Here is a 25,555-nt window from a genome sequence, read left to right as displayed (position 1 = left end):
TTGGTTAATTCTGGTAAACAGCAATCAATAAGGTTTGTTACTATTTATAAGTAAAGTCAATGGGCAAGATAGAAAACACTGTCCAATTGGAGACATATGTATATATGACTGGTTCTAACTTTCATGGTGTTTTGAGAATTTTGTATAAGATCATTATTGACCATTTCAGGTTTATACCTGGCCAGAAATTGATGTGTCCATTAGTGACCTAAACCCCACAGCTTGGAGGATTCCTCAGTAAGTTTACACAGTGCACTAGATGAGGTACCAAATCAGAATGTCGTTACACAGAAGAATAGCCTCATCCGTTTGTTTATCTGTCATCCTTCCAGATTCTACTGTTCAGGTTTCATCAAACTACATGATAATGCTTTTTGTCATACTTATACAGATGTAGTAAAGTTTTCAGCACAGGAATAATATGTTTTCATAGCAAATTTTCTTCAGACTGGTAAGAGTTATTTCCCTTAGTTAATTAAGTTTGGTGTTCATTGTATACCATGGTGTTATCAAAAGCAGCTCGAAAATTTGTTTTGTCACTTCTTTAATGACAAATACTGATTTGTGCGTAGATTGGATGGAGGAGTGTGTTCTATTGTTTCCCTGCCAGGCCCAGCAGTGGTGTGTGCTGTCGAGCTGCCTCTAGAATCTCTGTGTAAGGTTAAGGATACATTCATCGCACCAGGTAACTATGTAGGCTTAGTTTGTTTTCTGTTTGTTTTCTTGATACTTAACTGGTCTGATGTATGTTAAGAGTCAAGTGGTATGATTAAGTTAGATATATGATTCTAAGATGTCCTCCATTTAATTTATTTGTTGATTTACAACATCCGTTAAAGGTGGCTTTCTATCTTGATCCAGACTAGAAAGTGGCTTCTGTTATATTATTGTAATAAAAGAGACTTTGTTAGACAGCATTGATATTCGACACACGAATAAGATGTTTTCTTCCGTAATATATCCATTAAGATTTAGATTAGATTCTTGTATTTTATTACAAGCAATAATTCCTAAATTGTGTTGTTTTATTATTACCATTATGTTAACGTTATACACCATTAACATCAGCTTATATTGAAATTATATGTTTTCAGACTTGAACCAAAATGAGCCTGATTTGTCACCATCGTCTGACATTATCTCCCCTAAAGGGGCATCTCTAACATCATTGAAAGATACATTACTCAACTTACCAAGAAACCCAGGGGTATGTAACATTATTGTACATATGTGTTTATCTCAAGTAACCATCTAAATTTGATTTCAAATTCAAGTCTTTTCCGTGCTGTGCTGAACAAAATGTTCAATTTGTATTGTTGTAAGTCACTACACAAATATATCATATTATATACAAACATTATCTGAAATGTTCGTCAGTATGTGATGTACAGCCAGATGTATTCAAATCTATACCTTTAGAAAAATGTGTCTTTACCTTCTGGCTGATTATCGAAAACAATAGCCCCCAGGTCAAGTATAGAAGGTGAACTCAACCAAATACATGTAAAGGTAGATTACCTCACAGAACCAAGTATAAGCAAATTACAGTACTCATTTGTTTCTCTCTAAAAAACTTGTTTAAATGGAAATTTATAAAACAGCTACCTATCATTGATGATAGCAGATTCAACGAGTAGGTGTGACAATAATGAGGTAAATGTTACATAAAACTACCTAGATGTACCATAATTGTCTTATCTACTCGTGTAATTATTCACTACACTTGATTTTAGAGTCTTATCGAAGACACCAGTCGGCTAATCCTGGTACAGCTGAGGCCAGATAGGGAGCCTCTAAGGAGCTGCAGTGTGGGAGTCAAAGGGGTGCTGACCCCAGACATACTGCTGTATGAGGTGAGGGTCATATCAACATTGTGTACAGTTTGTTGTATACACATAAATGGAGTGAGGGTGTTATAGGGATGCTGACCTCAGACATACTGCTGTATGAGGTGAGGGTCATATCAACATTGTGTACAGTTTGTTGTATATACATAAATGGAGTGAGGGTGTTATAGGGATGCTGACCTCAGACATACTGCTGTATGAGGTGAGGGTCATATCAACATTGTGTACATTTTGTTTTATATACACAAAAGGAGTGAAGGTGTTATAGGGAGGCTGACCTCAGACATACTGCTGTATGAGGTGAGGGTCATATCAACATTGTGTACTATCTGTTCTGTTGTTTATCAATAATAAATGATACTAAATAGAAAATAATACAAGTTTCAGTATACTGTAAATACATAGAGTACCGACGTTACCTTATCTCGGTGCTTTTTTCTTTGAAATTATACTTAGCTGATAGCATGTTCTTTAAAACTGTGTTATTTATTCAGCAATCATATGGTAGTTCATCACACTAATTAACCAAACATTGACAATGTGCTGAAAACATACGTAAGGCTATCAGGGCCACTATTTCATGTATAGACTTCAGACAAATCCTTTATGTCTCATACCAAATAGGAAAAATTGGTACCATTATTTGACCTTTGACCTAAAAAAAAACCTTGTTGTCATGGAAAAAACCCTGCCATGGTTTCCTTTGTGGTGGTGATGGATTATGTGCATCATGATCTACTGGTGTTACATGGTTTGTTTGTCTGTAACAGGAGAATCAGCAGTTTGTAGTGGTGGGCAGTAACAACCAGAATCTGCTACAGGTGTATGCTGTTGTGGACAACAGCCAGACTCTGGTCAAGGTCCAGGAGATTGTGAGTCATTCATCAGTAACAGTGATTCATGTATAAAGGCATACACAGAAAAGAAAAAACAGTTTTATAAAATACAAACTATGAAAGGACTTTAATAGATATGCCATCATTAATAAGATGACTCCAGGTTTTATGGTAAAAAAATGCTTATTTATCCTTTTCCTGTGATATATCAATAAGACCTTTTGGTGTCCCTTGTTGTAATTTATGAATGGCCCTTTGTCAGTGATATACTGAAGACAAAGTTAACATATGCTTTGACAACATTGACCTACATGAGTTCCCTTAACTATTTTGTACCTTATCACCTGGCCTAGGGCTGCCTTTATGACATTTCATAGAAATTTTATATAAGAGTGAAAGTTTGGTCACCTAGGAGGCAGGGTTTGGTTGTGCTTATTCATTTACATCTTATTTATTATTGAAATGTTTTGTAGAAACTAAACAAGGATGAACGCCCAAGAGGGATTTCTAGCCTCCATAATTCTCAGTTAGCTGGTTACCAAGGGATACTAGTGGCGGTCGGTAAGCGGATGACAGCGAGTGCATTGTTCCCCTCATCATCAGAGAGCAGTGGTGATGTCCGGCTGCACTTCTTCCCAGTATCCATAGGTTAGTATCTGTAGACTTGATTGATATCATTTAGTAAAGTCAGAATATTTCTAAAAATCACTAGAGATCAACAGGGACCAATGAATAGTTTTAGACGTGAAAACATTTACATGCATTACATCTTAATGATACATGTATTTGAAAAAGACAGAACTTAATACATATATAAAGCATTTGTAACAAATGTATTGCTTTTTGGGTCAGTTTTATTCGGTTTGCTGAGACTACCTGCCATTGTAAGCTGGTAATATTGACCCAATATTTCACCAGAAGAAATAATTTAGTGTCTACTTTAGATTATTTATATGGTAGATTGCTAAATGTATTCCAGTTTCACATGACCACACTGTTTTTTCTGATGAGCAGACAGATCTGATGTGAAGATTCCGGGAGACACAACAGCTACAGATCAGAGTATGCTTGACAATCTGGTGCCCTCCAATACATCAACTCCAGCAAATCAACCTCAGAAAAAGACAATAAAACTACAGTATTCCGTGGGAGAGGATGATTCACCATTGGCTCAGTCAGACCACCAATCAGAGCCATCGTCTCTTCAACCATTCAGCATGTTTAGCAACGGAATCTCAGAGGCTGGTACTCGGAAAACATCTCAAAATGACTCGGTTGATCTTTTACTTAAAAAACAGAAAACAGTATCAGAATTAAGAGATTATTCTGATACAGATTCAGCCAAATCATCACCAAGGGATACAGCTCAGGATTCAGTGGAATTATCACCGAGAGAAACAGCTCAGCCAGAATCTACATCTCAGAAAAAAAAACTGATTGTTGACTTAAACAAATCTGACAGTGGTGATAGTGAATTAGAGACGGAAACCACAGAATTCTCAGAACAGAAACCACAATTTAAAAGTCCAGAGTTAGATAAATATTTAGAAGAAAATATTGGTATATCTAACATTCCAGAGTTATCTAAAGACTCAAAAGATGTCCCGTCAGAGTGTCACTCCAACAAGGCTACCAGGAAGGCTAGTCAGACAGAGAGAGATTCAGGCTATACAGACGTCTGTGATACCTCTCATCAACAGCCTACTGCAGCAGCGGAGGCAGCACTGAAAACAAACATGACTATAGAAGATTTGGAGAGGGAGATACAGCTACAGGTAAAGTAAGGAATGTATTGTGGAGACAAAAATATCTGTTTAGCATTTAATCATAGGTCTGAGGGATACCTTCTTTTAATAAAATTAGAGAGTAATTGATGTACTTGTAATTTGATGAACAGTTTTTCATCAGACACTCTTCTTATCAAAACCAGAATTGAATGACACCACATTTCAGATTGTTAATAGACAGCACTGTTATTATTATTCTGACTAAAATCTGTCTGCGATTTTTGCATTTTCTGGTAAGGATTTAGACAATTATTTGACAAACTGGAGGTTAGTGTTGCGCTTATAAGGGATAGAGTTTTGTGATGTGGATGTTATATGTGTAGAGATCAAACTTCACAATAATGCCTGAATTACAAAACAGAACATGATTGTTTTAGAGAAATACAGGATGTAATATTAAACAATGTCATTTGTTTTGTTTTTCAGAATGAACACATAGTACAGTTACAGAAAAAGGTTGATTCACTTTCAAAGTAGGTTCACTACCACTGCATTGTCAGAGAAATAACTGATAATTCAGAAAAAAGGTTATACAACATTCAGGCAGCATGTTGGATTATTTGTCAGTCTGGATTTTATATTAAGGCTATATCCTATCATTATTTAAGTTCTAAAGAGTTCCATCATAAGAACAATTATACTAGATATGATAGGTTAGTGATTAAGTGATGACAATAAATCACAAGATTAAATTTTGGGTAATTCATTGTGTTGAAATGATATATTCTGATGGATTTTCATTCTTAATGTACATAGTGTTACAGTTACATTTGATTTTGACTAATTAAAGATTGTTTTTCTTTCTCTCAATAGAATTGTGGAAGAAACATCAATGGTTTTCCCAACAAAATATCAAGCATTGGAAAAGCCAGGTATTTCAAACTTTCTGCAGAACTCTTTTGTCACTTTTTCACTCTGCTTAAGTCAAGAGAAAACTTAACACTCATCACACCAGCATAACACCTGTTCCTATTTTGGATTACTGCACAACATAACTTGATAACATTATACAGTTTCACACAGATTAGAATAAAGGAGTCAATAACCAAAATTTGTCGCCTTCTGGAGATTTAAGCCTGTGTCAAGTCAGATTGGGGAGCGAACACATGTTTTACAGCAAATCAATGTTATCCTGAATATTGATTAAGTAGTATTATACAATGTCTTTTTAGGTCACAGGAGACAAAGTCTCATGGTGACTATTGCAATCATCTTTGTCCAGCATCATGCTTCCGTTAACAATTTAACATTTTTCGAATTCTTCTCAAAAACCTGTGGACAGGTTTCATTGAAAAAATTTGCAGAAACTTTCCTTGGCAAAAGATGAACAAAAGTTGTGAATTATATGGTGCCAACCCCACTAGGGCCTGAGGGGTGGGGTCAAAAGTGTCAAATTGACTCAAATTTTCCAAATCTTTTTGTCAATACCTAGATATGGTAAAATCAAATGTTCTTCATGGATGGTGGGATCTGATGGTGCTTTACAAAAATTGTGAATTTCATAGGTCTTACATTTCCCCATGGGAAGGGGGAAAAGTTTACTGCAAATTATATAAGAAAATAGATTTTGAGCATGACTTGTTTAATTTCCATTGGAAATGTTTCAAACTAGGTTACAATTATGAGAGAAGGATGACTTGACAGTATGACCATATTGATCCTGGTTAACCCCAAGGTGCCCAAAGGGGTGAGATTGACTCAGATTTCAAAATTCTTCTCAATACCCAGATATGGTAGAAACAAATGCTCTTCATGGATGAAAGTGTCTATGGGTGATTTAATTACCAAAATTGGTCTCACATTTCTTCCTTGGGAGAATATGTTACCTTTACTATAATTTTTGTAGAAAGATAGCATTTTTGAGCGTAAGGTTTATTTTTCACCGGAAATAACTTTTTAAGAATTATCAGTATAGAATGACAGTTTTGATGGTATGCATGCAATGATGCTAGCTTACTATCATCAGTGTTACAGCTCCTTTTCCACGACCGTTGGAAGCTCAATATTGCTTATCTCAGGTGACTGTCAAGGCTGCTAGGCCTCCTGTTAAATATCTTCTCATCATCAATCACTGTAGCATTATTTTTCTTTGGTTTAATTGAAGTTCATTTTCACATTTTGTATTCATTAAAAACATCTTCAACATTAACAACTGACCCTATATTTGCAGATGTTGTCCATGTGGTTTGCCATTGTGAAGGAGCTAAGGCTAGTAAGAAAACCTTTCTGTTGGACAACAGACGACTGCCATTGGAAGTCTTAAAAGATGCATTTGGTCTTTCTCTTGTAGAACTCCATATTGGTAGGTGTATTTTATTTCCTATTTATGTGTTTTTGTATGTATGGCAAATCGTAGGAAAAAGGGAATGTTTCCTGTCATTTGTTTTTTATGTGGGGTTCTTTTGTTTCCCAGTTTCAAATCTCAATTATGTTTCGGAAAAATAATTCAGATTATAGATCTTGATTTTTATGTTGCAGATGTTTTATCATGTACCATAACAAAGCTTAACATCATTGTTATGCTATTTTGTCCTTTGACCTTCTTGAAGTTAAAAATGTTTTTAAAGGCAGGCTTTTAATAAAATTTTGCATAACACCTTAAACATATGTCTGTGGGCATATCATGAGAAGATTGGCATACACCAGAAATAGCTTACTGTGACCTATAGTTTGACCTTTGACCTATATTCCAGAAATAGATTACTATGATCTCTTGGCCATGTGTAACAGAAATGGTCTCTGAAGCATTTCAGTTGTAAGGTTTTAAAGATTTGTGTATGGGTACCATTTTTGAAATTCCACAAAAGAGTATTGATCATGTTTGTTACTTGTACAAGTTTTTTTTGTAACATGCTGTTTTATTCTCCAGATGGTGAACCTTTCATTGTTGGAGCCAATATTGATGGCTACATACCTGTGAAATTTGATCCCTCATCTACTGTAGAGGTGGGAGGTATTTTACAGCCTGCATCAGACAAGGACAGTGCTTCAGAGGACATGGGCATTGGCGGAATAGACAAGGATGTCACATGCTGAAAGTCAACAAGGATGTCACATTCTGAAGTCAACAAGGACGTCACATTCTGAAGTCAACAAGGACGACATTCTGAAGTCAACAAGGACGACATTCTGAAGTCAACAAGGATGTCACATGCTGAAGTTAACAAGGACGTCACATGCTGAAAGTCAAAAAGGACGTCACATGCTGAAAGTCATCAAGGACATCACATGCTGAAGTCAACAAGAACGTCACATGCTGAAAGTCATCAAGGACTTCACATGCTGAAGTCAACAAGAATGTCACATTCTGAAGTCAACAACGATGTCACATGCTGAAAGTCAATAAGGACGTCTCATTCTGAAGTCCCTTAATAACTGATAATGGAGAAGAAAATGTGATCTTTTTACAACTACATGACAAAGTCTATACAAAGATTATACAAACTGACAAACTCAGATCTGATGAACAATCCAAACTTTTATTTTTGAATCTCGATATGCCTTGTAGATATTCAACACTAGCTATATATCAGTAGCCATGTTTCAACAATCCTATCTATATGTCATTATTCCAGTTGAGAGACTTTTGTAAAACAGTAAACGAGTTATTCCAATACTGTATGCACCATTTGATTCATATGGAATTGGTAGAAGCAGCTGTGATGTCAACCTAGCTGCAAGAAGAGGTATTCTGTATGCTGGGAAGTTATCCTGTGATAGTTTTAACATTCCGTTCTGCAAATCCTGAGACAGTTTTGTATATAAGATAAAGTATACTTTGCAGTTTAATTTGTCTGATTAATTGATAATATCAGTGTTTATTATTTTTCATTCTATATATTCTCTATTTGTATATTTTTATGTTCAGTATAGAACACTATGACATGTTGGTCATAATTTATACCTCCTGAACAATATTATTAAATTGTATTGTAAATACATAGATAAAAAAACTATATACATGTAACCGAGTATAAAATAAGTGATTTTAACGTTGACTGGTCAGAGCCCAGAAGTCACAGTCTTTGGTATCTGTGCTCTTGGTTGAACAATAAACAGCACCTCCAACTATTTCACTACTACTTTTTCATTCCTGTCAACCTTTTTAAGTCGGAGTGTGGGAGGAAGTGTATGACATTAGCTGGGAAAGTAGGTAACTGTAGCTAGAATGTCCTTATGTACATATGGTCTGAAGTAATACTGCTACCTCAAACAAGTCCGAAATGACACCTTGTACACAAGATCAGCCCCAATGCAGATTAAGCTAATTGTGTGCTGTAAGCTGCACCTCTCTTATATCCTATTTGGACGGAATATTTGTATTGCATGCCCCCTTTTTATGATATCCTTATAAATGTAACTAGTCAATATTATATAATATTACTGAAAGAATTGTTGAATATTCATCTATTTTTGTTGATATTTCAAACTGATATTTTGATGCCATGGTTCAGCAGTGCATATTGTACACAGATGTTTCTGAAAACAGAAAACAGTAGGGGTGTATGGATAATTTCCTTGGCGTTCCCTCACTGTCTGCTGACTGTAGGGGTGTATGGACAATTTCCTTGGAGTTCCCTTACTGTCTGCTGACTGTAGGGGTGTATGGATAATTTCCTTGGAGCTCCCTCACTCTCTGCTGACTTTAGGGGTGTATGGATAATTTCCTTGGAGTTCCCTCACTGTCTGCTGACTGTAGGGGTGTATGGATAGTTTCCTTGGAGTTCCCTCACTGTCTGCTGACTGTTCGGGTGTATGGATAGTTTCCTTGGAGCTCCCCCACTGTCTGCTGACTATAGGGGTGTATGGATAATTTCCTTGGAGCTCCCTCACTACCAACTGAGGGTAACTGTATATTGATGATTTACTGGGAGCTCCCTTGATGTCTACTAACCGTAAGTGTATTGGTAGTTCACTGGGAGCTCCCTTCCTACCAACTGATAGTTCTGTATATTGGTAGTTTACTGGGAGCTCACTGGTTGCCTTCTGGCAGTTCTGTAATTTGGTAATTTACAAGAAGCTTCTACGCTGCCTATTGACAAGTTTTGTTTATTATTGCTTTATATCTTGCACTGCAAAATGAACAAAGCTGTGTTCTCTGTCATTGTTGATCGATCAGTATCCTTAAATAGGACAAAGAAAATATTTTCTGCTGGATGTTTGCTGGATCATGCAATATGTAGTTGATTCATTATCTCAAGTTGTACTTTATTATGCCAGTTTAGAAAAAATATGAGAAAAAACCAAATGTGTACTTGTATACCTGAAAGAGTTGTTGGATCATTGATTACCAGTTTCTTAAAATCTCAGATCTGCACTGCAGATCAACTGCTGAGCATAATAATTCACACGTTCAGAACACATTCCTCATCATATTCATAGCTATACTTGCTTGCCACTTTTGTAAATAAAATTATTTCAATATATTTTTTTCAAATCTCTCTTATTTTCAAGTCATAAATAGATTAGGTATATTATACAGATTCCTCTGTCCTCACTATATATGCAAGCATTTGCCGTGTACATAAACCTATGTAAGATACAATAAATTGCCAAATGATAGGCGGACACTGGACATTGGAGAAAAGATTTTACTGTCACTGTATGTGTAGATCTGTAACTTTTAATCAATTCTTTATGTCTAATGTGTCTTAATGATGAATATTTTTTATCGCTGTATATATTTTTGTGAGCAATGGATAAAAAATTGATAATCTATATACCTAGGTGAAGATGAATGTTCTCACATGATTTTTGAAGTTTGATAAAATTTAGTGTCAGAGCTATTTAAGTCTGTCCTAGCCAAGGACTTCTGTTTACTTTAGGGCATCACCTATAAATAAACCTTTAAATACAGGATTAACAAAAGGTATGACAGAGGTAGGAGCCAAATCATCGGTAACTGTAATTTATTTGGGATTCCTTGGTATATAGAGTACGGAAATAGCTCTGCTGGATCTACAGTACAAAATCAGTATTGTGTTGGTGATAAATATACTTGATACTAGTTGGTTTTAACTGTCACAAAATTGAATTGAAAAATATATTGACTTGTACTGTTACCAGTATTCTGTGAAAAAAATATGACATACAAACATGTGTTCAGACAAAGTGGTTATAACTTATGTACAGTATATAGGGTAAACCGTACAAGGATCCTCGTGTGATAACTGTAGGTGGCGTGACCTGTAGGGACAAGGTAACCAAGCAAATGGAGTCCCAGTACATGTCAAAGTTTTGTAGTGTCATCGCTATAAAACAGTTTGTATCCTCAATATAAAACGTATTTCAAATAACCCAGCATTTTTGTATTGAAATATAATCTTTATTATTGTAATCATGTATACAATCAATTATATGCATAGATTCCTTTTTACTTCATAATAAATTATTACAGTATTAAAATTGAATATGTATAACATGAAGTGAGGTGCATTTTACTGTTGTTTTTTTTAACAATAAGTACACTATATAACTGCAAAAATTCATCTCCGTTTTTTTTCCACCATTGCATAAAACTACATTTTCTCCCATTGCTAAATTCTCCCTAAAATACTGAAGTATTGAGCGAAAAATGAGTTGAAAGGCCATAAAAGTTGAACTGTATACAATATTGATATTTCGTTGTAATACTTCTTTATCATCTCTGCTGAATTACCATGCTGGAAGACCATAACAATTCAGAATCAATGATTGGCAGCACCCACCACCAATATTGTTATACAACTATAGCCTTTTGATGGGGCCAATATTTGGTTTTATTAACCTAGGAAACCTATTGACCTAAAAATTCAGTCAAACAATATGGAATTTGATTGAATCCTGTTGGTTTATCTGCTCTGAGCACAATTTTGGCTTAGACCATACAATCTGAAGTGGTTAAAAGTGCTAGAAAGGGGGAAAAAAGTACTGTATTATATATAATTCGGAAACATGTAATCTCTAATGGCCCATTGATTTCCCTATGTAGATTTCTCCACCAAAATTACTTCCTAAGCAACATCATAACAGTGCTTGTTCAAGATGTGGAAGTACTCTTGCTTTAAATTTCACCCTCATACAAGAAACATTTTAAAGAAATTTTGTTGGGGTGGGGAGCATTAGTTGGTACTATGTCCTTTTGTTTTTTCACGCTGGAAGCTTAACTTCGCCCAAAGTTCAGCAAGGATCACGAAACTTGGTGTACACATTGGTCATTCTACCAACGTTAGGACCCACAACCCCTTAATTTTATAATTGTTGCTCTTTATTAAAATTTTGTGTCCCATAAATCACTTTCGAGGAGCAGTCATCAGGTTCACTGATACTCTTGTTTAGTTTTAATACAAGAGGACATACATCAACATTCCATTTATTTGTATGTACGACAGATCATTCATTTGTATTTATCATTTGTCACATATTCCCAATATGATTTTGTATTTGCATGTATGACATATCATATGCAATTTATGTATCTATTTCTTAACATTGTACATTTATGAGACTTAGCTGTATCATATCCAACTAAATATTAGGATGCAATAAATGTATTGATTAAATTCACAATTTCGGAATTTTTGACCTACATTATGAAAAAGCAATATTTTCTTATGTTTCCAAATAAATGAATGTATAAAATATTGAAAGTTGTCTTTAAACATTTCTTTCCATTTAAAACCGCTCCAGCTGTCATTCAGATACAGGAATAATGTCAAGATCTACTGACACTAATTCAGACTAACTTTTGTACCTTTTTACATCACATTTATTCAACATTGTTATATCTTGTAATATGTGAACCAACCAAACTTCATGTCTACTGCCGTTCAGAACAGTTACCAACATGGAATGGAACATTCGTTTCTTTGGTCACCTGAGACAAATTCTCATGGTGACCTATTGCGATCACCTTCATCCGGAGTCGTGTGCCAATAAATAATTAAACATTTTTGACTTCGTCTCAAAATCTCTTGAACCACTTTCAATGAAATTTTGCAGAAAACTTTCCTGGCCGAAGATGAAATAAAACAGAGAATTATACGAGTTCCACCCCATTGGTTCCTGAGGGGCAAGACCAAATTTATTCAAATTTCAAAAAAATTCACAACACTCAGATATGGTAGAATCAAATGCTCTTCATGGATGGAAGTGTCTTAAGGTGGTTTACCAAAATTGTGAATTTCATGGCACCAGGTTTATACAGGAAAAATAGATTTTTTGAGTATAATTTGTTTATCATTGGAAATATTTCCAACGTAGAATAATAAACAAGATGACAGCTTGGTGGTCTGCACATATCGATCCTAGTTGACCCCCAGGGGCTGATGAGCGGGGGTAAAAGGGGTCAAATTGACTTAAATTTCAAAAATCTTCTTTTCAACATACAGGTATGGTCTAATCATAAGATCTTGTTTGGACCCATCTTGAGATGCTTCAATTACCAAATTGACTCTCACATTACTTTCTGGAGGGCAGGTTAACGTTACTGTAATTTTTATTGAAAAATTGCATTTTTGAGCATAATGTTGATTTCCCAATGGAAAGTCACTGTGTAAGATTTATTAGTATAGGATGACAGTTTTGAGGGCATGTATGTATTGACACTGGCTTACTATCATCAATGTCACAATTTATTTTCATGACACTTGAAAGCTACTTTCCCTTTAATCTTCATATTAAATGTTGCGCTTATCTCAGGTGACCATCACGGCTGCTAGGCGCCTTGTTTTATCTTATATCCCTTACCCTGGTGTTGGCTGATCACTCAATTAATGCAGTGAATAAAATAAGATTTCGAAATAAGGATATACCGTTATTTCTCAAATTCAAACTTATCCATGACATTATGGTCTTTTATAAGTGTTATCATCCAGCAAGAAAAAACTGGTGATGGTGGAATTAACTGCCCTGGGAAATGGGGTGTGACTCAGTGCCCGAACGGAAGACAGGTAAGAGTGCAGAGCTGACAAGAGGAGTGTCACAGGAAAGGCTCATAGGCATGAAACTTTCCTCTGGCTTTCTGAGGAGGATTCACTGCCAAATCATGCTGAAAAATGTTCAGAACCCTCACCATTACAGGAAGGAACAACGAAGAAGGCAGAGACTGGGAGAATGAAGCAGAACAGGCATCATGATGGATACGAATACAATCAGGTAAGTCAACCATTGGAGAGTAGGGACCCATCATCCCTGCTGGCCCACCATCCACAGAGATTATTGGACTAGCAGTTGAAACCCTTTGATGATGGATGTACCTAGCTCCTGATGACAACAGTTGTGCAGCTACATTTTGATTAAACAATTTCTGAAGAATGATTGCCTTTTGCTTCTGTCATCATTTTAATCTTGTCAACTTGAAGTAGATATGAAAAATTGTTTACATTCATACAGCACCAGTTTTTTCTAAACACCAGAAGTACTTTGATGACAATACAAGTACTTCATGTACCTCTTTCATACAATTACAACAACATAATGAGATCATATATAACATAATGTCCACTGTGTTTCAAAACTCTGTATCATAAAGTATTGATTTGTCAATGAGTTATACAAATAACAAACCTAGCTTTTCATGTTCTATAAGTTAAAAATTCTCAATTTATTATTCAAAAACATCAATTAAAATCAAAGCACCAAGATATAAAACTTTCAGTTTTACTATAACAAAATTTGACTCAAAATGGCAAAGCACATCTGAAGTAAAACTCCCATCACCTGAAGACTGTTCTATATTTAGTATTATCTGGATTCAGACACTTCATCCTGATTGTTCTATTATAATAGCATGAATGGGCCTTTCAGTGTGATGATTTAAATCACATGACAGTACCAATGAATGCATATCTGACTGTATTATATTATAGCTCAGGATAACATGTTTCACCGTCATTACAATGTAAACCTACATGTATTTTTTTAATTGTGTCACAATCAAATTGCGTTACTTTCCAGTTTTGGGAATGATATCTAAGGCCACGGTATTCGAGCAATTTTGATCTTTTTCTTTGAAGTAGAAGTCACAGCAGATTTCTGAAAATAGAATAAGCAATTCTGACAACAAAGTACACTTACTTGAAATATAAATGCTTTAAAACATCTGTTATACAATACAGAACACTTAAGCTTCAAGAAAAGATAATATATATTTTGAAGAATAATTTCGAAAGATACATACTGTGTTCAACTAAATTTCTGTATCAGAAAATGTAATGATTAAATGTAGATGTACTGCTAAATAGTCAAATTTGCACTTGTGACTGAACAAGAGTATCTCATATTGAATAAATACTTTTACTCTGCCAAAATTGCAGACAATATCAAATTTAATGAATAATTTTCTGAAGAGAGGTCATTTATATAAACTGAGCATTTATTCTTAATTTCATATGATGAAATAATTATAATTAGCAACTTTAACTTTGCTGAGTGCAAATATTTATTAACCCTTAGATTAGGCATCTGCATCCAAATGGTCTACTGTGTATTATAATTTTCCAGTTGATAAATTACATCAATTATATTACAATGTATATGTAATTGTACAATGTCTCATGCTAATTGAAATTGTTGCTGCTTCAAAGGATACTACTTAAAGTGCTTATAAAAAACAGAGATTACAAACTTTTTCTGTGTCTCCATCCCTTTTTGCTATTGTGGCATCATGATCAGGGCTTGCACAGAGTTTCTCTGGTGATGTCTTTGGTGTGTCTTTAATACCAGGATCTGGAGATGTCAGGTGTTTGTTAATAAGACAGACTGTTTTAGTTTTGTTCACTGAGATATCCATCTTTGTTGGTGATGTCACAGGAGAAGAGATGGCTGGAGATTTTCCTTTGTTACTTAATGCTGAAGTTTTTTCTGATGAAGAAAATGTTATCAACTTGATTTTCTTTTTTGGTGACTCGGACTGTGAATCACTTTCCCCTTTAGTAACATTATCTTGTGTTGGTGATGATTTTGGACCAGATCCTAGTTTGATGGTTTTCTTATTAAAGTCAATACATGATGGAGGGGGTTTTAGTCTCTCGCCCTTTGAAGGATCATTAAATGATGAGATCAACCGAGAATTAACAGTGCTGTCTTCATATTGTTTCCTGCAATTAGAAATGAAATCAATGCAATGTAAAAAAGAGAAAACACATATATGATAAACAAATTCTTTAACGACTATTTCATCATTGTACTAATTTCAAGATTACTACATGTTTGAAACAATTAAACCCACTTTTTGACTGGCTCTGTGTCATCGGGTGCTGTTATTTTCCTTTTCTTGGCAAGCAAGATCTGTTTTCTTGTCATCTCACGCCCTCTACGATTCATTCTGTACTTCCTCTGTGGCAGGGGGATTACATACTTATAGTACAGCTCAACCAATTCTTCTTTCTCGAGTCTCTCAATATCTGGATGGCTAACATACCGCTGTAACATTTGATAGGTGACGTATTTGAGATGGCTGATAAAATTAAAGAAAATAATTTCTAACGACATCAGGAGATTGTGGGAAAATTTGCAGTTGGTTCAGTCTACACATTTCATATTGTTCATAACACCACTCATTGATATCGACAGGATGTATTAAAATGATTTTGATCAAACACCAAAAGTTTGCAAAAAACTTATGATTTAACTGTTTTACCTGTCTTAATATGTCTAATAAACCTTCTTTTGCCATTAATTCTGGATAAAGCCAGTCGCACTGCTGTTTTCGATCTGCATCTTGCTGTGGGGCAGCCATGCTTCTTTAAAATCAACGTTTCTGTAGCGCTCTTTTATTTTACTTTCAAATTAAGGGTTTACCAGATCGAGATTTTTCATGAAAGGCGCATTCGATTCAATATAAATAGAAATCGAAAGAGTACATTAGGGCGCTTTCGAGTGAGCAGTTGAAACGATTGGATCGGTTGAACCTTCAAGAAAAACGCCAGGCGCAGATCGGAGCCGAGGCTGGACTGCGAAATATTTGGCACGTGCATTTTTAGGGGTCCAGTTGTACCTGTCCGAAACTAATTTGCTGAATACTTTTTTTCGAAATAATTAGCTTAAAAAGTAGAGTCGATGAACTCAAATATATTCGGTAGCATTGTGCTATAAAGTATGGGTGAAATGGGTGGTATCTTAATTTTAGTTAATTGATTTATGCTTGACAGGAAATTCTGAAACTGTCCATTTTCAACTATATATTTATCAGGTCAAACACGTGCGTTCGCGTATAGCGGAATAAAAATAGACCACCTGAACCGTTTCAATCGGGTGACGCGAATGCAGTCTAACGGCGCTTTCGCGCAAGCAGGGGCGCTTTCGTTTATTTGGTCGTAACGGCACTCAGGTTGCATGCTCGAACCACGTTTTTGGTCCAATATGGTCATCGATGACGAACTTGACCAGATATATTTGTTATTTGGAAGATTTGTAGTTCGGATGTCGACAATAATGATGACTTTGAAACAGCATTACTTTGTTCAGAGCAACAAAAAGACACTTAATCTAATGAATATTTTCATTAAATAATAAACATGTACATTGACGGACTATTTTCTATATTAAAAACTCTCCTTCAAAGTCAATACAAGATGAGGAAATGTCATAAAATAAATATCACATAAGAATAAAATATTAATATTCAATATCTTAATTCAGCTGTAATTCTATTTGCAATTGTTTTTATTTTATTATTCTATCTAATTATTCCAAAATAAAACAAACCAGTACCAGATGTGTATTGAAAAATACATATTGTGCAAATGATTTTAGTAATTTATTTCATTTTCTTGTTTAATTATTTGTTGATCAAATGAGTACATACGTCAAGGGCCATAAATATTTTAGTGTGATATTAAACACTTGTTTATCATAGTAATATAATAATATTTTTTTAAGAAATGAAAATTCTTGCTTTGCTTATTCGTAACAAGCTTTAATTTCCAGAAGAAAATGTTATTTAAAAATTATGTTTTCAATCAATCTTTAAAACCATTTCCTAAACCTTTTCTTTTTGCAGTTCATATTGACAGAGTACCAAAGTAGTATGGCATATAAACTGTTGTTAATGGCAGACATTTCTAATGAGAATAGAAATATTCAATTCAATTTTGTCAGCAAAATGTCTCTTATTTAACTGAATAATAATCAGTATGTGTATTTTTAGTATATGCTATTAAATTTATGTATTATTTTTATTGCAGTAAATCAACGTTTTTCATATATGAAACATGTTTTTGAAAGTAAAACGTATACATCTGTGTATAATTTATTTATAAGGGAATATGGCTATCTTCACAGATACAAGCTTCAATTTCCTTCACCTCACTTTACTCTAATAATGAGATCAAGATCCTACTTTTTCAATTAACAGCATGGAATTGAATTAAAAAAAGTTGTGTATAAATCCAATAAGCTGAAATGAAAAAGTACCGTTATAGATCAAACAAGTTCCTGAAATTAAAATTGGATGAAACATTTTCAAGAATGAGTTACATTGTAACTAATTACATTACATATTGGAATAATATCTTGTAACAATTTATGAAATGTATCATACAACTGCAATACTTATATAGGTATCGGTTTGCTTTCCTTAAACTACCGTTATATTCTTTGTCTAATTCCAAAATTGAAATTAATACAGCAACCAAGATCCTGATCAAATTAATTACCTATGTTGTTATAGTAACATAAGTCAAAGCATGTAGATATAGTCCCATGGAACACTTTGTCTATTTATTACAGAAGATGCTAAATGTTTCTCATTTTTTAATTTTGAATAATGCATTAAATTTAGCTTGTCCGTGTGTTTCAACTCAACCTTTATTCAGCTAAAATTATTGTAGCGAGAAGGCTAATTAATTCAACTTATTACTAAGGGTAGGAGTTGGAGCAAATTTTTTAAAAGTTTGTGGCTAATATACTGAAGGTAATGTACAATATCAACATTAATATATACAGAATGCCAGAATCATTTGGGCTATGTATCCAAGAAAGCATATCAGTTAGCTGTTATCTATAATACCAACCGACAGTTTGGAATTTGGTAACGGTCCTCTTCAAACTTAATTTGTATTTACTATGCGTATGACACCTTTTCGTTTGTTATGCGACCAGTATAATTAAAAACCAAAACTAAATATATAACATCAAAACAAACGACACTAAACGGAATCAGTAATATATAGGACTAGGATATCTTCCTTCATACGTAGTTCTCTATGCGAGTTATCCCCCTTCTCATTACTTATTGTAAGTTAAATTGCTGTGTGACCGAGAAACTATCATTTCGATCCATAATAATTGATTACCAATTTTTTTTGCCGATGGACATGGTCTGTGTGATTATAAGTAGATAATTACGAACGATGGAAATTGAGAACAATTTATAATAAATGCTTTATATCGTTTAGTAACAAAAGAACTAATTATTTAATCTATTGGTATAATATATTCCTACCCCCAGTTATGCCAGATAGGAACAAAATCCTAGGTGACATTTTGAGAAGTATTATGGAAAACAGTATTTCTCAGTCATTCTATTCACATCGCTCTAACGAAATTTGTACTATCAAATTTCATATTTTTGAATATAATACCCCGGGTACATTATATTAAATGGTGTTTTAAATGTAACATAAACCAGTCTGAATTCGTTTTGTACTCAAACCAAAATCATATTAGTGACCATAAACTCACTCCAGGAGATAAAAGGATCTCGTTTTCCGTTAGCTAATTAAATATCATTACACATGAAAAAGCTATGACACTGATAAACTTACTAATGAATTATGTCAATCTGAAGATAATTTACAGAGAGCGGTATTGTTATGAAATGATAACACGTGACAGTAGACTATAAATGATTTAACTATCTAGACTGAGAATGTTTCTCCAGAAAGCTAACAATGGACTTGGATTATATCAGTATGTAATATCAGCACCAGACTGTAATACTGCCATACATGACGGTACTTCTATAACACATTTGCCTACGTGTAATGAATTACTGTCCCGGGCGTTAACTTGAGTTAACAATAGACACAAAGATGGCCTACTTATCATCCACATACGTCCGATTTGGCGCCTGCTTTTGTTCCGATGATAATTTTTGTATCCCGACTGTTTTTGTTGTATGCCTTCTCAACATCATATATTTAATCTTTTCCATAGTTTTGTGTTTGGGTAAGGTTTTGTCCATCACCTATGATTTCCATCTGGTATTACGGACTTTCGCATGTTTCCTTGTATGTTAACACAAATACGTACTACATGTATTTTCCAGAAAACCTTGTCAGTCTTGTTTGTATCAGACTATACATATATCGATATTGTATTGTAGGAGTATGGCTCATATGATTGTGGTTGCATACCATGACTTCATTTCTGTTATATCCAGTTCGACTTACCAGAGATAACAAGGATTGTGTTTAATTGCATAAGTAGTCATAAGAAAAACAATGGAAGCTGATTGTCTTTTTTATTTTATTTTTCTATTCCATTAGCAGACAGGAAACCTAACGGGAAATCGAGACTAGGGACAATCAGAGTCACCCTACATTAGAGTGATAAAGTGAGAGGGTGGGAGAGGAAGTAAGAACAAAATAAGGGGAAATGTAGATACTGGAAATACGTATGTTATTTATAATACATGGCTATATAATGCCAACAGAACAAATACGAAACACTAGCGTTACGATAATTTGCAGCAGATAGCAAGATAAGACCAAATAATATCACATACCTTGAAATCGCGTTGGTCACTAAGACATTCGTTTTATGTGTCAGAAAAAAAATTATCGCTTTCTCTATTGTTATCATTACAGTCTAGCATCAGTTTACGAGACATATGGGAGTGAAAACGAATCTTACTTAAACAAACGTAAATTTATTGACAAGGTATTGAGAACCGCTTTATAATAAACGTTGCATAAGTCTGCACTTTTCTCATGCCATTTAAAATCTGTATCCAGGTCTATAGGTAAACATTTTATACATTACTCCCTACCAAATATCTGCTAACATTATAACAACATGTACGTACCCAATTAATGTCGTCATTGTTTCGCTTCATTCCTTTGTAGTAGATGTGCGTTACAGTCTAGCTTTACATTTACCAGTTTTTGTGCACTCGTGGATTCTGCTTACTTTAATAGTTACACATGCTTACGCTTGGTGATGTCTATTCTTTACTACTTCAAACAAATCTCTGCACTTTTCTAGTCATATATAGGAATATATTATATCTGAATAATATCATACCAAAAAGAGACTTTCTTATCATTACCAGCCAATGTGTGTTTGCTATAGAGTGGTACGTAGTCCGCTTGAGTTTGTAACTTATATTGGCAATCAACAGTTATTAAACTGTCCCTGAAATGTGTATGAGTTTATCACACTGGTATACCCAACTTATATGAACACGTGTCCGCCGTCATTTAATTTGTCTGCTTTATTGTATTCAGTGTACACATGGTATTTGTGACTACATAATCAAGTGAGATGGGAGTACATTGTATCTCTCTACCTCGCACGTCTTGCTTATGTGCTATTGCCTGAATCTAGTGAGATAGAGGTTCATTATATCTCTCTTTCACTGCCTGAATGTATCAGGCTCGTGGCTAAATAATCTAGTGAGATAGAAGTACATTACAACTTTCACTGACTGAATGTATCAGGCTTGTGGCTATATAATCTAGTGAGATAGAAGTACATTATATCTTTCACTGCCTGAATGTATCAGGCTCGTGGCTATATAACCTAGTGAGATAGAAGTACATTATATCTTTCACTGCCTGAATGTATCAGGCTCGTGGCTATATAATGTAGTGAGATAGAAGTACATTATATCTCTCTTTCACTGCCTGAATGTATCAGGCTTGTGGCTATATAATGTAGTTAGATAGAGGTACATTATATCGCTCTTTCACTGCCTGAATGTATCAGGCTCGTGGTTATATAATGTAGTGAGATAGAGCTACATGTATCAGGCTCGTGGCTATATAATCTAGTTAGATAGAGGTACATTATATCGCTCTTTCACTGCCTGAATGTATCAGGCTCGTGGCTATATAATGTAGTGAGATAGAAGTACATTATATCGCTCTTTCTCTGCCTGAATGTATAATGTAGTGAGATAGAACACGGACTTATATACAAGTCCGTGGATAGAAGTACATTATATCTCTCACTGCCTGAATGCATCAGGCTCGTGGTTATATAATCTAGTGAGATAGAAGTACATTACATCTCTCACTGCCTGAATGTATCAGGCTCGTGGTTATATAATGTAGTGAGATATAAGTACATTACATCTCTCACTGCCTGAATGCATCAGGCTCGTGGTTATATAATGTAGTGAGATAGAAGTACATTACATCTCTCACTGCCTGAATGCATCAGACTCGTGGTTATATAACATAGTGAGATAGAAGTACATTATATCTCTCACTGCCTGAATGCATCAGGCTCGTGGTTATATAATCTAGTGAGATAGAAGTACATTACATCTCTCACTGCCTGAATGCATCAGGCTCGTGGTTATATAATGTAGTGAGATAGAGGTAGATTATATCTCTCTTTCACTGTCTGAATGTATCAGGCTCGTGGTTATATAATGTAGTGAGATAGAAGTACATTATATCTCTCTTTCACTGCCTGAATGTATCAGGCTTGTGGCTGTATAATCTAGTTAGATAGAGGTACATTATGTCTCTCTTTCACTGCCTGAATGTATCAGGCTTGTGTCTATATTATGTAGAGAGGTAGAGGTAGATTATATCTCTCTTTCACTGTCTGAATGTATCAGGCTCGTGATTATATAATGTAGTGAGATAGAGGTAGATTATATCTCTCTTTCACTGTCTGAATGTATCAGGCTCGTGGTTATATAATGTAGTGAGATAGAAGTACATTATATCTCTCTTTCACTGCCTGAATGTATCAGGCTTGTGGCTGTATAATCTAGTTAGATAGAGGTACATTATGTCTCTCTTTCACTGCCTGAATGTATCAGGCTCGTGACTATATAATGTAGTGAGATAGAAATACATCATATATCTCTCTTTACCTTACAATCCTTGCTTATGTGCCACTGCCTGATTGTATCCTGTTACATAAATTACATTTATATTCCATTAAAACTCTTGGTACTAATTTATACAGTTATACAGTCTTTTTAAAAGTATTGTAAAATTTATCAGTTCTCGGTATTGATTTTCTGTGATCTTTTTCCTCTCTTTATAATTAACAGTTTGTTATTTTACATTTCTTTGTATAACTCAATGATAGTACGGTTGTACAAGTATGACCTTTAAGTACAATTTACTGTACCATTGTATCGCTGTGCATGGCACCGTGAAATGTTGTATCATATTATGGAACTTCCAGTTAGACCATCTATCAACCACTCTTCAATTTATATAGCTTCTCAAATTACCACATATTACGATAAGACTTGTACATATCATGTTATAACACACTGTTGAAGACCATTTCCCTATTGTCGCATGTTAAGATTAGAAACAACGTTACATAATATCGGGTAACACACCATATTCATTATCGGTGATTATCTATTGTTTTATTGATTCCTTTGTTAAACATTATTTATTGTCATAACGAGCCCTATATCATGTGAATGAGAGATGCCGGCGATGAAAGGAAGTGGGGGTGTCAAAAATGGTTGAGTTTGCATGAGAGCGATTGTGTATTCCTTTCCCATACTATAACGTTCACCAATGACGAATTGATATATGACACGCGATCGGGATATTAGGGACTAGTGACTTGCTATGAATTTTCACATGGAAACAATAGTGTATATGTACTTTTCATAACAATAATATACCTGTATCATGATGTCCGCTGAGAACTAGTACACGATGTACCGATAATAATCTGTCGCCAGGAAGAGACGCCATGTTTTAGGTAGTCAAATCGTCACTGGGTAAATGTAGGATTTGTGTAAATGGCATAGAGTAGTGTAATCCATTAATGTCTACAGAATTAAGTATAAGTATTGAAAATAGTGCATTAGCTTGCATGTCTTGTGTATATTTCTTTGAGATTGCAGGAGGTATACTCTACTGATGGACTTTGGTACCAGGATCAGGCGTAACCATGCATGAAACGTTTGAATTTTCGCACATATATCTGGTGTTGTATTTGAAATCATCCAATATTGAAAGGTTATGGTATTCATTCAATTTTGGGTTTTAGTGTGCCTCTTAATTTAGAGTTAGACATTTATTTCTATCAAAATCTACTTTCCTCAGATCCCCCGTAGTTCTCTACACATAACGCACACAGATCATCACTGAGGAGCTCTTGAAGAACAAAATAGCTGTATGGTGCTGTTTGGTTCGTTATTTGGCCAAAGTCACCAAAAATTCAATTATAAATTTGAAATTAAAGCTTTTATTTACTGTCTTGTATGGATTCATTTGACGTCCATCATGAAATTGAACTGAATGGATACCTAAAACCAGATGCACTATAATAAGTATGTCATGCTTGTAATTTTAAATATTATTGCTATACAGTTAAAGGCTCTCAGTAAAGCTCTGAAACACGCGCAAACTTCAAAGATACGTGAAGGCATTTCCCAAACATGGAATTATCATGATTTCACACCATACAACGGTTTATATTACGCAATAGATAAAAACAAAACCTGAAATATATTACAAAACATCGCAATGTTCTTGGGTCTTTTAATTTGTGTCTACGATCGCACAAAAGACACTTAAGTAAAGAAGTATCCAAATCTCACGGCAGCGTTTGTGGTAACCTTCTGAATAATACCAGTAATATCTGTAGATTTTCAGAGATAGTAATCTCATTCAAATTACTACAGAGTTTATCATTATTTATAACATATACTCAAAGTAAATAAGACTGATTACAGAATAAATCGTCTTTTGTTGGGTTGATATCCTTCTTGAGTCAGAGATACATGTAGAGAGAGAGAGGGAAAGAGAGAGAGGGAGGAAGAGAGAGAGAGAGAGAGAAGGAAAGAGAGAGAGGGGGAGGGAGGGAGGGAGGGAGAGAGAGATGTGAGTATAATATAAAACGAATAAAATAATTTTGATTTCATTATTTTATTACATATATTATTCAAATAGTTACATACACACATATAAATTAAACACTTACATCCTCGTTATATAGAAATACATAACTAATGGCAAGTCTATGTATGGAATACCGTACTCACTGGCATCGAGCAGTGTTGTATACGTATATTCACAGCACCAGGAAATCAGAATGGCTAGCTTTAATTAACTTTAAGTATACATAAATACAAAGCTAATGACAAATGTTTTTGCAAAGAGACATAAAAAAGAAGAATTTTGAAGCCTATGATAAACTTTATAATTTTTGTTATGAAAATACAATTGCAATTTCTCTATTTTGTTAGGTTTTTTTTTAATGTGTGATTGGTTCCAACTCATAAAGGCATTTGAAATTAATTTCATGATAAGTAAATTCTATCAGAGGCATCAAAATGCGGAAAAACAACTTCTTTAAGAAATTTGTGCAAAAACATTGATTCATTCATTCATTCGATCATTCATTCATTCATTCATTCATTCATTCATTCATTCATTCATAAGGATGAATTATATAATATTTAAGCACAGAAAAATGATAATACTGATAAATGAATATTGCTATTTAATTATAGTCTACAAATTTTGACAATGATTTGTTATTGCACTTTAAGACTGAAATCACACGCAATATAGTATACTGTTGAAAATAATATCTGTATAAGCATGAAACATATTCAATGAACTGGAACAAAGTATAAATGACAGAAACCAGGGGGTACATTTCTCTTTCTAATTGAGACATTTCTGAATGACGTAGTGTTCACCGTCGGATAACAATACCATTGTTGTTAAATAGTGTTACATATATGATAATGATATAATTACCCCGACTAATTAGAAACGGGTCGACACGATCACTGGAATGCACCCCCTAGGCAGAAGAAAGTTTGTCAACACAGCTGATAAATTCCATGTTCTAAATGTTGGTAAGAAAGTCAAGTTTTTTCATCAGTTAATGTTTTGGCACATTTGTTTGATTTCCAATTCACATTTCATCCATTTTC

The 25,555-nt window shown here is 34.4% G+C and overlaps 2 protein-coding genes across 3 annotated transcripts in view; one reads left to right on the top strand and one right to left on the bottom strand.

Annotated features, from left to right (window-relative positions):
* LOC132548507 (WD repeat and coiled-coil-containing protein-like) overlaps positions 1-8,282 on the top strand; it is a 30,101-nt gene extending 21,819 nt beyond the window's left edge. For both annotated transcript variants that reach the window (XM_060212375.1, XM_060212374.1), the window contains 11 exons: positions 170-237; positions 573-685; positions 1,095-1,207; positions 1,734-1,853; positions 2,618-2,719; positions 3,157-3,331; positions 3,698-4,458; positions 4,897-4,943; positions 5,284-5,342; positions 6,641-6,772; positions 7,340-8,282. In XM_060212375.1, the coding sequence (XP_060068358.1) occupies positions 170-237; positions 573-685; positions 1,095-1,207; positions 1,734-1,853; positions 2,618-2,719; positions 3,157-3,331; positions 3,698-4,458; positions 4,897-4,943; positions 5,284-5,342; positions 6,641-6,772; positions 7,340-7,506 (1,857 nt within the window). In that variant the 3' untranslated portion in view covers positions 7,507-8,282. The remainder of the gene's footprint in view (positions 1-169; positions 238-572; positions 686-1,094; positions 1,208-1,733; positions 1,854-2,617; positions 2,720-3,156; positions 3,332-3,697; positions 4,459-4,896; positions 4,944-5,283; positions 5,343-6,640; positions 6,773-7,339) is intronic.
* A 5,739-nt stretch (positions 8,283-14,021) lies between these two features.
* LOC132548513 (ashwin-like) lies at positions 14,022-16,189 on the bottom strand. Its single transcript, XM_060212380.1, has 4 exons — positions 16,091-16,189; positions 15,680-15,873; positions 15,077-15,548; positions 14,022-14,484 (listed from the first exon to the last, which is right to left on the bottom strand). Exons 1-4 carry the CDS (start codon positions 16,187-16,189, stop codon positions 14,422-14,424), a joined length of 828 nt encoding a protein of 275 aa, XP_060068363.1. The 3' UTR covers positions 14,022-14,421.
* Positions 16,190-25,555: the final 9,366 nt, after the last annotated feature.

Source organism: Ylistrum balloti, unplaced genomic scaffold (genome assembly GCF_031769215.1).
Source record: "Ylistrum balloti isolate Yb309-2 unplaced genomic scaffold, AGI_CSIRO_Ybal_v1 Utg370016, whole genome shotgun sequence".
Lineage (NCBI taxonomy): Eukaryota > Metazoa > Mollusca > Bivalvia > Pectinida > Pectinidae > Ylistrum > Ylistrum balloti.
Note: the sequence above shows the minus strand (reverse complement) of the source record. Positions and strands in the feature narration are given on the sequence as shown.

Coding starts and splice junctions, on each gene's coding strand:
- LOC132548513 (XM_060212380.1), bottom strand. CDS start 16,189: ATGGCTGCCCCACAGCAAGATGCAGATCGAAAACAGCAGTGCGACTGG. Junction 15,874..16,090: donor TATTAGACATATTAAGACAG/GTAAAACAGTTA, acceptor CAAATGTTACAG/CGGTATGTTAGCCATCCAGA. Junction 14,485..15,076: donor GGGATGGAGACACAGAAAAA/GTTTGTAATCTC, acceptor TTCTATTTTCAG/AAATCTGCTGTGACTTCTAC.